We start from the raw sequence: 12,724 nt of genomic DNA, 5'->3' as shown, positions 1-12,724 counted from the left end.
CTGTGGTCCGGGAGGGCAGTGGAAGATGGCCCAGGTACTTGGGCCCCTGCACCTGCATGAGAGACCGGGAGGAAGCTCCTGGCTCCTGGCTTCGGATCAGTGTAGCTCCGGCAGTAGCAGCCATATGGGGGGTGAACCAACAGAGGGAAGACCTTTCTCTTTCTCTCTCTCTCTCTCTCACTCTGTCTGTCAAATAAAAATAAATAAATGAGCCGGCGCCGTGGCTCAATAGGCTAATCCTCCACCTTGCGGCGCCGGCACACCGGGTTCTAGTCCCGGTTGGGGCGCCGGATTCTGTCCCGGTTGCCCCTCTTCCAGGCCAGCTCTCTGCTATGGCCAGGGAGTGCAGTGGAGGATGGCCCAGGTGCTTGGGCCCTGCACCCCATGGGAGACCAGGAAAAGCACCTGGCTCCTGGCTCCTGCCAGGATCAGCGCGGTGCGCCGGCTGCAGCGGCGGCCATTGGAGGGTGAACCAGCGGCAAAAGGAAGACCTTTCTCTCTCTGTCTCTCTCTCTCACTGTCCACTCTGCCTGTCAAAAAAATAAATAAATAAATAAATAAATAAATAAATGAGTAAGGAATGATTTACAGGAAATTGAAATTTCTATTTAGTGGCTGCCTGAAAAGGGGAGGCAGGAGTTCTGAGGAGAGAAGGAAAGTGTAAATACATGTAAGTTGTTGGTCTATTTCCCCAGTTGAGCAGTGGTTTCATGGACATTGGTTATTTAAAGAATTAAAATTGTACATTAAGCTTTTGTTATTTAAAGGAGGTGTATATGGAGTCAAAGAACGGTTCCTCCTTTCATTTATATTTTTCTATTTCCTAATGTATCAAGGGTTCTTAATGAGTAGGTAATTGTGGAGGGAACTTGGCGAGAGGATTTTTTTTTCAGCTATATAGAACATGAAGGTTTATTTTAAAAAAGATTACCTTTTTTATCCAGGATACACAGCTGCACTTAATCTAACAGTACTTTCAGCATAAATAGGTTTACATGAGACACAAAAATGCAAGGAATAGTCTTACTCTCCAAATATTAGATGGCAGATTATTTTTCTTTAAGCTTAGACAACCTTCCAAATGGATGCTGAAAATGCTTGGTGACAAAAAGTAACCCTAGAGCCTGACACCACAGTTAGTGTGCAAATTAAACCAATACCAAACACTGCAAGCTACTCTTCGTATTCACCCATTGTTCAACAAAATGACTTCAATTCCAGTCTTTTCAAAAGTGTCTCCATGCTGCAAGGAAAAAAAGTTGAGTGGTACACAAAACTGTTGAAAGTTGCAACAGAACTATTTAAACATCCTCTCTAAAATCAAGAAAAGCAATCATGTTAAACTTAAAAAAAAAAAAAAAAGCTCTCAAGTAAGTCAGAGGTGCTCTTCTTAAGTAGTCAAGTAAAGTTTATAGGAGATTTCAATAAATTCTCTTGAGGGGCCAGTGCCATGGGTCACTTGGTTAATCCTCCGCCTGCAGCGCCAGCATCCCATTTGGGCTCCGGGTTCTAGTCCCAGTTGCTCCTCTTCCAGTCCAGCTCTCTGCTGTGGCCCAGGAAGGCAGTGGAGGATGGCCCAAGTGCCTGGGCCCTGCACCCGCGTGGGAGACCAGGAGAAGCACCTGGCTCCTGGCTTCAGATCGGCGCAGCATACCGGCTGCTCCAGCCATTTGGGGAGTGAACCAACAGAAGGAAGACCTTTCTCTCTGTCTCTCTCTCTCTCTCACTCTCACTGTCTAACTCTGCCTAATAATAAAAAAAAAAATTCTCTTGAAACCATGGCAGATAGCTCATTTTCAGAATGGTCAGGAAGGTCCACCCTTAAATGCAGCACCACTTCCTCTTGGCCTGGAATTGCCACAGATTTGTAGAATTCTGTTAATTGGGGATGCATTACTAGGATGTTTGGGTTATGCCAGCTCCTGCCTGGCCATCACCCATTTGCCTTGTGTCTTGATAGCCAGGCCCTTGTGAGAGTGGACCTTGCCACTCTTTCCTTGGTCCACTCGTGTCCTATCCGTGGTGTTCAGCTCCACGTCATTCTTCAGGGTAATGCTGAGCTCCACTTCCCGGGTCTGAGATGACTGTGAGGTGATTTTTTTTCAGCTGTCTCTCCAGAGTGATGGAATGAGCCAGGTGACATGGTCCTTCCTGGTGTTTGGGAACAGTATGGCTTGCCCCTCACAAGCACATAACAGCAAAAATCCATGCCGTGTATAAACCTGAATTAAATGTATAAGAAATCAGGAGGCAGAGTGTTAAGACACTGTGAAATGTTAAGATGTAAAGAGGGAAAACTGATACAAGCTTTTTTCATCTTCAAATCTTAATTTGTTGGCACTTGTATTGAGGAAATTTCAGAAGGCCCTTGCCTGTGTTGCCTTTGTTTTGTTTTATTTTCTCTGAGTAAAATTTAACTTGGAGAAAGAATCTGGGTACTGTGATGAAGTTGCAGAGAAGAAACATGGACTTCGGGAGCATTGAGACAGATCGGCTACTTGCTGACTGTGGGCTCCTGGGCCAGTCACTTGGCTAAACTTCGATGTCCTTATTTATAAAGATGAAGTATCATTACATACGTTGCAGTGTTCTTGTGAGGGTTTGATGTATTTGTAAAGCACCTAACACCATGGAAATTCAATAAATGATAGCTACCTTAAGAAATTTTTCCATACTGGGGACATTAAACCTGACAAATCAATCTGTGTCTTAAAATAGTAGCAGCTGAGTACAAAAGTACTTCAAGAAGAATGTAACTTCGAACACTGAAATGTGAATCCCTTTTGCTCTGAATCAGTCATGTGGAAAATTCAGTGTTTAGGCAACAAGAACATAGAATTTTTTTGGATTTGAACTTCACACAAGTGTAACCTGTTTTAGAGCCACAGATTGCATCACACTCTCCACACAACCATCTTAGAAATGTGAACCATTATTCATGAATGAGGATAGATGAGAAAATACTTGAGTAAAGCTTGTAATTAGTGTGTCTATGAGAAAAAAAAAATCAAAGTGTATGTATCTTATTGATGGCTTAATATTGTCTTTATATTTAAGGCCAGTACATTTACTTAGTAAAGACCCAATGGGAAAAGCAATACTAAGCAATCTTTAAAATTATTTTTTATTATTAGTCTTGTATAAATAATGACATTTTTATAATGAGTTCATCGTTTATGAACAGTAAGCAACTGCTTATTCTAAAGACTCAATGACATTTACCTGAAGAACAGGTGTGATTCCAATAGTGGAAGTACAGGTTTTCCTGCTCACCCTCAGTTCTTATTTCTGAAATGACTGTTAATGCCTCCTCAAGTATATAGACATGTGAAGCTAGAGGGTGACCAGGCTTTTTTGTCCTTACCAAAATTTCAGTTGTTTTGGGCTTCTGTCCCTGTATAATCTATCTGGAGAGAAAGGGGGTTGGGAAGGATCTTGGAAAGGAATGTTAACTAAGTTTTTTACTTCCTAACCTAGTTAATCCTGTTGTGCTGGTGTGTTGTAATCAATCCAAATCTCCTGTTCAAGGTTAATAAATGCTTATTGGTTGGAGAAAGATTGTTTATCAGGGTTTGTGACAAGGCTAAGTTTAGGGACAGTAGTCCTGTCTTACCCAGTTTTGCTTTCCACAGTTTGTTACTTACAGTCCACTGTGATTCATTACATGGACAATTCCAGAAGTAAGCGATTAATACATTTTAAATTTCACTCTGTTTTCTGAGTAGTATGATAAAATCTTATACCTTCTTGTTCTAGACGTGACTCAATCATTGGTCCAGTATATCCTTGTTACATACACCACCCTTCCATTATCAGATAAATTGTTTTGTTCAAGTAACCCTCACATGGTAGCCTAATGCTGGGTCATAATGCCCACATCATTCAGCTACTTCCCACTTACCTTGTAGGCATTGTTTTGCATATCTTCACAAGAAAAGTGAGAACTATACAGTAAGATACTTGAGACAGACCACAATCACCTTTTTATTACAATAAACAAGTATTGTTATTATTGTCCTATTTATTATTAGTCATTGTTTTCAACCTCACACTGTGCCTACTTTATAAGCTAAGCTATACCATAGGTATGCATGAATAGGATAGGAAAGGTCATCATGAGTGTAGCATTCAGTGCTACCCTCAGTTTCCTGCATCCAATGGCCATCCTGAAATGTATCCCCTTTGGAAAAGAGAAGGCTACTGTATTGGACCCCAGGCAGTAACCAAACATTTAGATTCTTTATGTATTCATTGTTCTATTTTTTTTTTTTTTTTTTTGACAGGTAGAGTTATAGATAGTGAGAGAGACAAAGATCTTCCTTCCGTTGGTTCACCCCCCAAATGGCCACTACGGCCAGAGCTGCATCGATCCGAAGCCAGGAGCCAGGTGTTACCTCCTGTTCTCCCATGAGGGTGCAGGGGCCCAAACACCTGGGCCATCCTCCACTGCCTTCCCAGGCCACAGCAGAGAGCTGGACTGGAAGAGGAGCAAGTGGGACTAGAACCCGGCGCCCATATGGGATGCCGCTGCAACAGGCGGTGGATTAACCAAGTGAGCCACAGTGCCAGCTTGTTGTTCTGTATTTTAAGGATGTCTCAGGGACCTAGAGGCTTGACATAGCTAATACAGATAACAAAGACTGGAGTTGTGGTTCCTGGAACTGTTCAGTGTAATATATAGGTTTTAATGATGACTTAATATGTTTTGAAGTAGGCAGAAAGTGAAACTATAAACTCTGTGTTAATATATGTGATGGAAATACGTTTGGCTAAAAAGGAATTGAACTGCGAATACATGTGAATGTGGTAGATGATAGCCTGTGTTCTACATTTGGGTATGTAACTACTGCCTTGATAAAAGAGTCCTGTCTTTGCTGCACGTACATTACCTACTTTGCCACCTGGCGTGGGGAGCACATCTCAGTGAATACTTGCTGACTGAAGAAGTAAATGAATTACTCTGGGTCCAGATGTTGAGAGATAATGAGAGAGAAATAAATTGGGAATGTTTTATTTTCCTTAGTAATTTACTGATTACCCACCCCTATTATAAAGAAAAATGTATATGGAGATTCCTTGAATTACAGTGTTTTGAAGTAGAAACTGTCCTTTAGATTTTGACTTTGGCTACTTTCCCAGGCTAGCCATCTTAAGTACGATCCTCCCTCCAGATGCTGAGCAGGGGCAGCAGCTACGGCTCCTACAGCTCCTGCAATCACAAAGGGAAACACCTGAGATTCTACAATGCTTCTTGACTCAGGACGGAGTTATGTCCTGATAAAGTCATCAGAGGTGAAAGACCTTGAAAAATGCATTCACTACCCTTAACCTACCGAATGTCATAGCTCAGCAATATAGTACTCTGGGGATATCAGTTGTTCCCCTCATGACTGTTGTGCTGCCAGGCTGCATTCCAGTAGAGTATCCTGCATCATATGGTTAGCCCTGGAAAAGCTCAGGAGGCAAACTCTGCTTTTGACAAACTACATACCACTTTTGCACCATTGTAAAGTCATAAACTGAACCATTGAAAGTCGAGGACTGGTTGCACTGTATTGTCAAGCTATGATGCTCTTCAGGTTAGGTGTACTTTAAAAAAAAAAAACGGATTTAATTTTATTTATTTGAAAGAGTTACAGAGAGAGGTAGAGACAGAGAGAGAGGTCTTCCATCACTGGTTCACTCCCCAAATTGCCGCAACGGCCAGAGCTGTGGTGATCTGAAGTCAGGAGCCAGGAGCTTCCTCCGGATCTCCCATGCAGATGCAGGGGCCCAAGGACTTGGGCCATCCTCTACTACCTTCCCAGGCCATAGCAGAGAGCTGGATCAGAAGAAGAGCAGCCGGGACTAGAACTAGCACCCAGGTTAGCTGTATTAAATGCATCTTATAGTGGGTTTATGGGGATGTAATCCCATTCTAAGTCCAGGAACATCTGTACATACATTCTCACGTTCTACCAGTTTGTCCTTCTAACAATGCCTGTTTGCAGAATTCAGCTCTTAGCATTCTTTCTTTGAACTCAGTCTCAAATTAAGGTGGAACATTTATGAATATTCCATGAATATTATCCAAATAATATTCTTCTAGTTTTCAGAGATCAGATAAATCAAAATGTCTATCTGATAAGAATCCCTACAATGGAATAAGTAGTCTTAGGTTTTATTTTTTGAAGTTGTATGGTCTTTCTTAAAACCACAACTCTTAAATAGAAAAATCATTTGCTATAAAAACAGAAAAAACCCTTATATTCAGTTGTCTAAAGCAGTTTCAAAGAAGATCCATTTCATTCTTCTCCTTGTTATTTCTGTAGCTCAGGAAGCATGTACCTGTCCTTTTGGTACCTTTTGGTTTAAGAATAGTGATTCTTAAACAGAGTAATTTAAAACCACATTTAATTAATTTCAGACCTCAGCAGCTAATATCATAAGTTTGCATATATTGGTTGGTTGGTTCAAGTGAATGTGACAGTGAGTCTTCAGTATGTACCAGGATGGAAGGATTTTTAAAATAGAACATGGTTTTATCTTCTGCTTACAAACATTAGGTAATATCAAAAAAGGAGGGAAATTACCATTAATCAGGAAGGATTTTATTTTTTTCAGCTTTAAGTTTCTGTCCTGCATTTCTGCCTAGTCTAAAAAGTCAGGTCTTTGTACTTTGGAGATCAAAATCATTAGTGAGAACAAAATAGTTTAATTGAAAATCTGCTGTAGCTTTTCTTAAAATACCACCTTGAACATAGAATAGAATTTTAAGAGCTGTGTACCTAAGGATAAAAGAGGTGAGATATGTTCTTGTTAAATTTATCTAACTGCCTCTTTCACCATCTTTGCTGTGGAGCATTACCCAGTGTTCATTGTCCTCTTGTTATTCAGCCCTGTGTTCCACAGTGAGGGCAATTGATGAGGATATGTGCATTGTGTTATGTCTGATCACAGTTTGACTAGCACGGTCTGGAAGTGGGCTGTACAGAATGAGAGAGAGCAGCCTAATTGCTCTCCCCGCATCAGCAGCATCTATAAAGCATCCTGGGAATTGCTCGCCCAACGTTCAGAGCAGCTGGTCACATGAGCCTGAATTTTCAGTTCAGTTCATTAGTCAGCCATTTTGGTCAACACCCTGCTTACTGCGCACAACCAATCCTATTAGAACTCAGCATCCCGGCTCATCTGAGCAGATCCTAGAAGTGATTTCTGCAGTTCAGGATTTTTTAAAGCTAAATTGAAAACACAGGTTTAATTTTTTGTTCAGGTTTTCTTTTGTGGTTTTTTTTTCCCCTGCACAGAGAAGGAGGATTTTTTTTTTCCACTTCTTCATGCCAAGGCCAGTTTTTTAAAGCCAGCTAAAGCAGCATCGGCTGGGCAGGATTTCAAGGCTGTTGCTGAGCTGCGGAGAAAAGGGTAGGGAGGGGACGATCAAAGGACAAGCAGCTGAGAGAAGACAGGCATCATCGTATTTCGCTATGTGGTAGGAACTGACCATAAGAAGAGATAGTACAGAATTTTCTTGAGCATTTGGTTCTTAAACCAAAAGGTATTTTTCCTTGTTTTTTGCTTTTTGTTTTTTATAGCCTCCCCCACCCCTTTTCTGGAAAGCTTTGTTTGAGAGCTTTGGGTCGGGGTTTTTTGGTGAGGAGCTCTTATTTATTTTTGTGGGGTGTGTGTGTGTGTGTGTGTGTGTGTTGTGGTCCCAGCTGAGTCATCATGTCTGCTCTGACACCTCCGACCGATATGCCAACCCCCACCACTGACAAGATCACACAGGCTGCCATGGAGACCATCTACCTTTGCAAATTCCGAGTGTCTATGGATGGAGAATGGCTCTGTCTGCGAGAGCTGGATGACATCTCACTTACACCTGACCCAGAGCCTACCCATGAAGGTACGGGTGTCTCACCAGCATCCTCGTTGTTACAGGGGGCTGGGAGGGCCCTGGGGAGGTAGGAAGAACCTACACTCTATAAACTGTGAATGGCCCTGAAACCCTTTCATCCTTACCTACCACTCTGCTCCCTGTCTCACTTACCAGGGAAAAATTATATTTTTCCCTACTCCCTTTCAAAAGATGCTGGTGCCTATTTAGTGTTCTTTGTCTTTAAGCCTCTCATGAGAACATTAGAGGTCACATATCACATCTTATCCTAATCAATAATGAAAAAGCTGTTAATTTTATTCATATATTATAGAAAGTAGAGTAATTCTTAAACAGTAATTTAACACAACATGGCTATAAATATAGGATTGTACATTGTACATGATAATATAGTAGAAACGCTTAGAGGGACATAAGTTAAACTTACTGACATCTAGAAAATACTTGATAAAGTATTATTTTTAATAATATGGATTATTAGGTTAGATGAGAAAGCAGATTTACATTCAGCATTTATTTAATAAATAGGGACCTTTGAAAAAAGTGTAATGCCTTGGAAAGGTTATGCATGATTAATATAGTAATCCCTACCCTAGAATCTGTGGGCCATTGCTTTTATAAGTTGTTTATGTGACTATTCTGAGCCACTTGAAATTTCTACTGTTAGTGCCTTGGAGACCTTTGAAGTCTTTTGATTGTGCCTTTATCCTAGACTCTTTCCTCATTTATTTTAGCTTCTACCCCTTAATTCTCTTAATACCATAGCAAAAGAGTTGGAGCCATAGCTGTGGATTGTTTGTTTTTATACAGTGACTTCTTAGTGTTTTTTCTTTACCTTTAAAATAATGAAGACGGAAATGCCCGTGAGGAGATGTTCTTCATAAACAGCTGCCTGATACTGAGGCAGAACTGCAGGGCAGGGAGGGACCTAAGGAGAATGGGACCTAAGCAGATGGGGTTGGGGAAAGTGATTTCTTGCCCTTGACCTTGTGTTGCAATCTTATCATGACTCAGATTTCACCCATTTTGTTTGATAAGGATTTTATCTTTCCAGTCAGACTCTAAATTTTGGGGAAGGATGAGATAAGAGAACAAAGCAGTGATGTTGGGTGTGTCTTTAAGATGTTTAAGTGGTTTTTAAAACTCTGCCTCAGTTAGAAGTCCTCCTCAGGCTATAAGTTTCAGAATAGGCACAAAGATTAGAAGACATCAGCTAAAATTCTGTCTAATGCCAGCACTGTTTAAAACAGCCTCTAAAGTTTTAAACATCTTGGAGAAGAAAAATACAGTTTGAGGAGGCTATCAAAAAGTCTTAGCAGATGCCTCAGTGAGCGTTTTAAGATTTTTGCCATTCATTTGGAAACATTCACCAAGTTTGAAATATTAAATATGAAATATTCACTTGTAAAATCCAGTTTCTCAGTGTCTGAAAAATAATCTTTAACAATTTTTGTACTTTGAATGTATGTTCGTTTTTAGCATGATTCCTATGAGTAAATAAAAGTAGATTTATTAGTTCATGTAAGCACTTGGAGCGGTGCTGTTTGAATCCTTCATGCAGAAATATTGCCACAGTTTTTGAGAGCTACAACCTAAGTGCTAAGTGATTAAGGAATCCAACACATAGGAAGTTTTGTAAACCTTTAATCAACCCTAGATGATGTGGAAGAAAGTAGAGAAATGCTGACAGTGAGTTTGGGAATTTCCCCTTAAATTGGGAAAGGTTAGAAATGAAAATAATGAGAGAAAGCATAGGTCTTTGGAAGCATTTATGGGCAGGTGTAATGATCTGAGAAACCAGGTGGTACTTCATGGGGCTTTTATCTCCTTGTCTACTGGCTAATTCCCCTGATCTCTACATAGTCCTTTGGACCTAAGAAATGCCTGCTTTAATGTTAACACCAGTGACTATTGTTAGATTTAATTTAGCTACATGCATTTAAGTAGTATTCACCAAGACAATGATTATGTGACTCTGAACTCGGAATTGCTGGTGCTAGACACTTAGAATCCAGTCTACTTCTGGCTGATTCACAGTAGAAGACATCTGACCACATAAATCTTGCAGTAGACTCCTGACTCTCACTGAAGAAAATGGACAAAAAAATCATAATGTCCCTTCTTTAAAAAAACAAAACTAAGATTTATTTGTTTGAAAGGCAGAGTTACAGAGAAAGAGAGGGAAGAGAGAGAGCTCTTCCATTCCTCTGGTTCACTCCCCAAATGGCTGGCAGGGCCAGAGCTGGGCCAGCTGAAGTTAGGAGCCTGGAACTCCATACGGAATCTCCCAAGTGGGTAGCAGGGACCCGGGTACTTGGACCACCTTCCACTGCTTTCCTAGGCACATTAGCATGGAGGTGGGTTGGAAGTGGAGCATTCGGGCTGTGAATGGACATTCAAATGGGATGCTGGCATTCTAGACAGTGTCACAAGTGGCAGCTTAACCCACTGCACCACAGCACCAGCCCTATAATGTACTTTCATCGTAGTACAGACTGCTTGTGTTTTACTTCTGCAGCAGAAGCTTTGGAGTTTCCAAATTTAGCTTTCAGAAAAATTCCCATCCTTCACTGTGCAGCCCACAGTGTAAGCCTGCACCCCAAGGTTCTGCCTCCATAATCCTTAAATACATGAGGGTAAGAACATGCACTTCATTCCCTCAGTGCTTATTGGTGGTCAGTGAGGTGATTGCGCTCTCGCGCGCTCTCTCTCTCTCTCTCAAAACCAGGAATGTTATCTACAACTTTTCTTACAAATAGTGTTTCTGTAAAGATAATTACCTAGAATTGATTCCACAGAGGGCAAAGTGATCAGGAGAGGCTTCCTGGAGGGGACCTTGGGCTGGAGAGATTTCTAGGTGATCAGCAAGCAGACACGGACAAGAGCATTGCAGATAATGTAGTGAGTTGGCGAAGATAGAGAATAGCAAGCAGTTAGGAGAATAAACTGCATGTGGTTGTCACAATGAGGTGCAAGGCTGGAAAGCTAAATAGGCTAGATTGGAAAAGTTTCCTCCTAATCCTGAGGACTCTGGACTTGATTCTATAATGAAAAACCACTGCTAGTGCATTATGTCTTAGAGTACCATGAAGTAAGGTTTCTATTGCGAAAGGATCACTCTGGCAGCAATATAGTGGATGTAAGCTCTCCAGGGACCCCCTAACCATTACTATTAAAATAGTCCGGGTCAGAGAAGGCAATTCCAAACTGAGGGGGTGAGAGCGAACATGAAGGGATAGCAAAGTAGAGTGTAGTGATGGTGAGTAGCTGTGGCCTGGAGGATGAAGGTGAGGCGATGCTTAGGACCCTGAAGTTTCTGGCTTCAGGTCCTGGGTCTCCCGTACCCTTAGGGAAGGTAGAGGAAGAGGACATTTGAGTCCCTAATGGTAATCACTGTCAGTTTAGCCCTCCGACCACCACCACAGAAGTGTGAATCAAGTTACACTTTTCCAGATTATGTGCTCTGGTTTTATCCTCTACCTCAGCTTCCTTTAGTAGTTAGAATCCTTGCACTTGAGGGGCAAGGTAGAGGGAAGGAAAATGAAACTTGAATGGACATTTAGTGATTTGACACTGTTACAAATCAACAGCAGAAGCCTTGATTATATAAAATTCACTTTGCATTTTCCTGGCTTAAGAAAATATGTGCCATCATTGAAAGGACCTTTTAGAGACGTTGTTTGAATTTTTTGTTGGTTTTTGAAGGAAAGTAGAATTTCACAGTAAAGCACCACGGACTTTATATGTGCCCTTGTCTTCCCAAGAAGGGAAGCTCAACTCCTCAGGGATTCCTTGAGACATTCCTGTAGTGATTTCAGAAATGACACCAGGGCCAGTGTTGTGGCGTAGCAGGTTAAGCTTCTGCCTGTGACACCTGCATCCCATATGGGCACTGGTTCAAGTCCCAGCTGTTCCATTTCCCACCCAGCTCTCTGCTAATGCACTTGGGAAAGCAGTGAGGATGGCCCCAGTACTTGGGCCCCTGCACCCATTTGGCAAATTTGCATGCTTTTCTCATGTTAATCTCTTTTACTTCAGTTTAATTCTTTTTTTAGATTTATTTTATTTATTTGAAAGACAGAGTTACAGAGAGACTTAGAGACAGAGAGAGAGGTCTTCCATCCAGTGGTTCACTCCCCAAATGGCTGCAACAGCCAGGGCTGTGTTGATTCAAAGCCAGGAGCTTCTTCCAGGTCTTCCATGTGGCAGCAGAGGCCCAATGACTTGGCCCATCTTCCACTGCCTTCCCAGGCCATAGCAGAGAGCTGGATCGGAAGAGGAGCAGCCGGGACTAGAACCAGTGCCATATGGATGCCGGCGCCTCAGGCCCGGGCTTTAACCTGCTGTACCACCCCTGCACCCATTTGGGAGACCAGGAAGAAGCTCATGGCTCCTGGCCCAGCTCTGGCCCTTGCGGGCATTTGCATGTGAATTTCCTAGAGCAGCAATCCCAAAACAATTATTTATAATTCCAAGATAAGGAAAACAGTAAGAAGTTTGATTTCGTTTTTCCCCCCAGAAATTCCTCAGTATACCTTGTGTTTATACACAAGTACGTGAAGAACAGGCTTTAGAGGTACCTTAAGTATCATCAGGTGTTTAAACAACAAATTCAACTATAGATGTTACTCAGTTTATAATAAGCTTACTTAATTAGCAGTTTGTATGTTGAAAAAAATCTTTGGCACTTTAACAAGACTCTTTAAAGAAGCAAATCCTGAGCTTTTCATATTTTGTTTCTTATGTGGCTGAAAAGATAGCAGTGGTGCAGTTTTTTGTTTTTTTTTTGTTTGTTTGTTTGTTTGTTTTTGACAGGCAGAGTGGACAGAGAGAGAGACTGAGAGAAAGGTC

The 12,724-nt window shown here is 41.5% G+C and overlaps 1 protein-coding gene across 14 annotated transcripts in view; it reads left to right on the top strand.

The window, feature by feature from the left end:
• The window catches only part of RUFY3 (RUN and FYVE domain containing 3), a 101,347-nt gene that overhangs the window by 17,880 nt on the left and 70,743 nt on the right, over positions 1 to 12,724 (top strand). For 4 of the 14 annotated variants that reach the window (XM_051819720.2, XM_070048047.1, XM_051819726.2 and 1 more), the window contains exon 1: positions 6,974 to 7,882. The exons of 6 other annotated variants lie outside the window; for them this stretch is intronic. In XM_051819720.2, the coding sequence (XP_051675680.1) occupies positions 7,705 to 7,882 (178 nt within the window). In that variant the 5' untranslated portion in view covers positions 6,974 to 7,704. Of the gene's footprint in view, positions 1 to 6,973; positions 7,883 to 12,724 lie in introns of those variants that run through there. 4 more of the 14 variants (XM_070048048.1, XM_070048052.1, XM_051819718.2 and 1 more) reach the window with 4 other exon arrangements.

Source organism: Oryctolagus cuniculus, chromosome 8 (genome assembly GCF_964237555.1).
Source record: "Oryctolagus cuniculus chromosome 8, mOryCun1.1, whole genome shotgun sequence".
Classification (NCBI taxonomy): domain Eukaryota; kingdom Metazoa; phylum Chordata; class Mammalia; order Lagomorpha; family Leporidae; genus Oryctolagus; species Oryctolagus cuniculus.
This window is presented reverse-complemented; position numbering and strand designations above follow the sequence as displayed.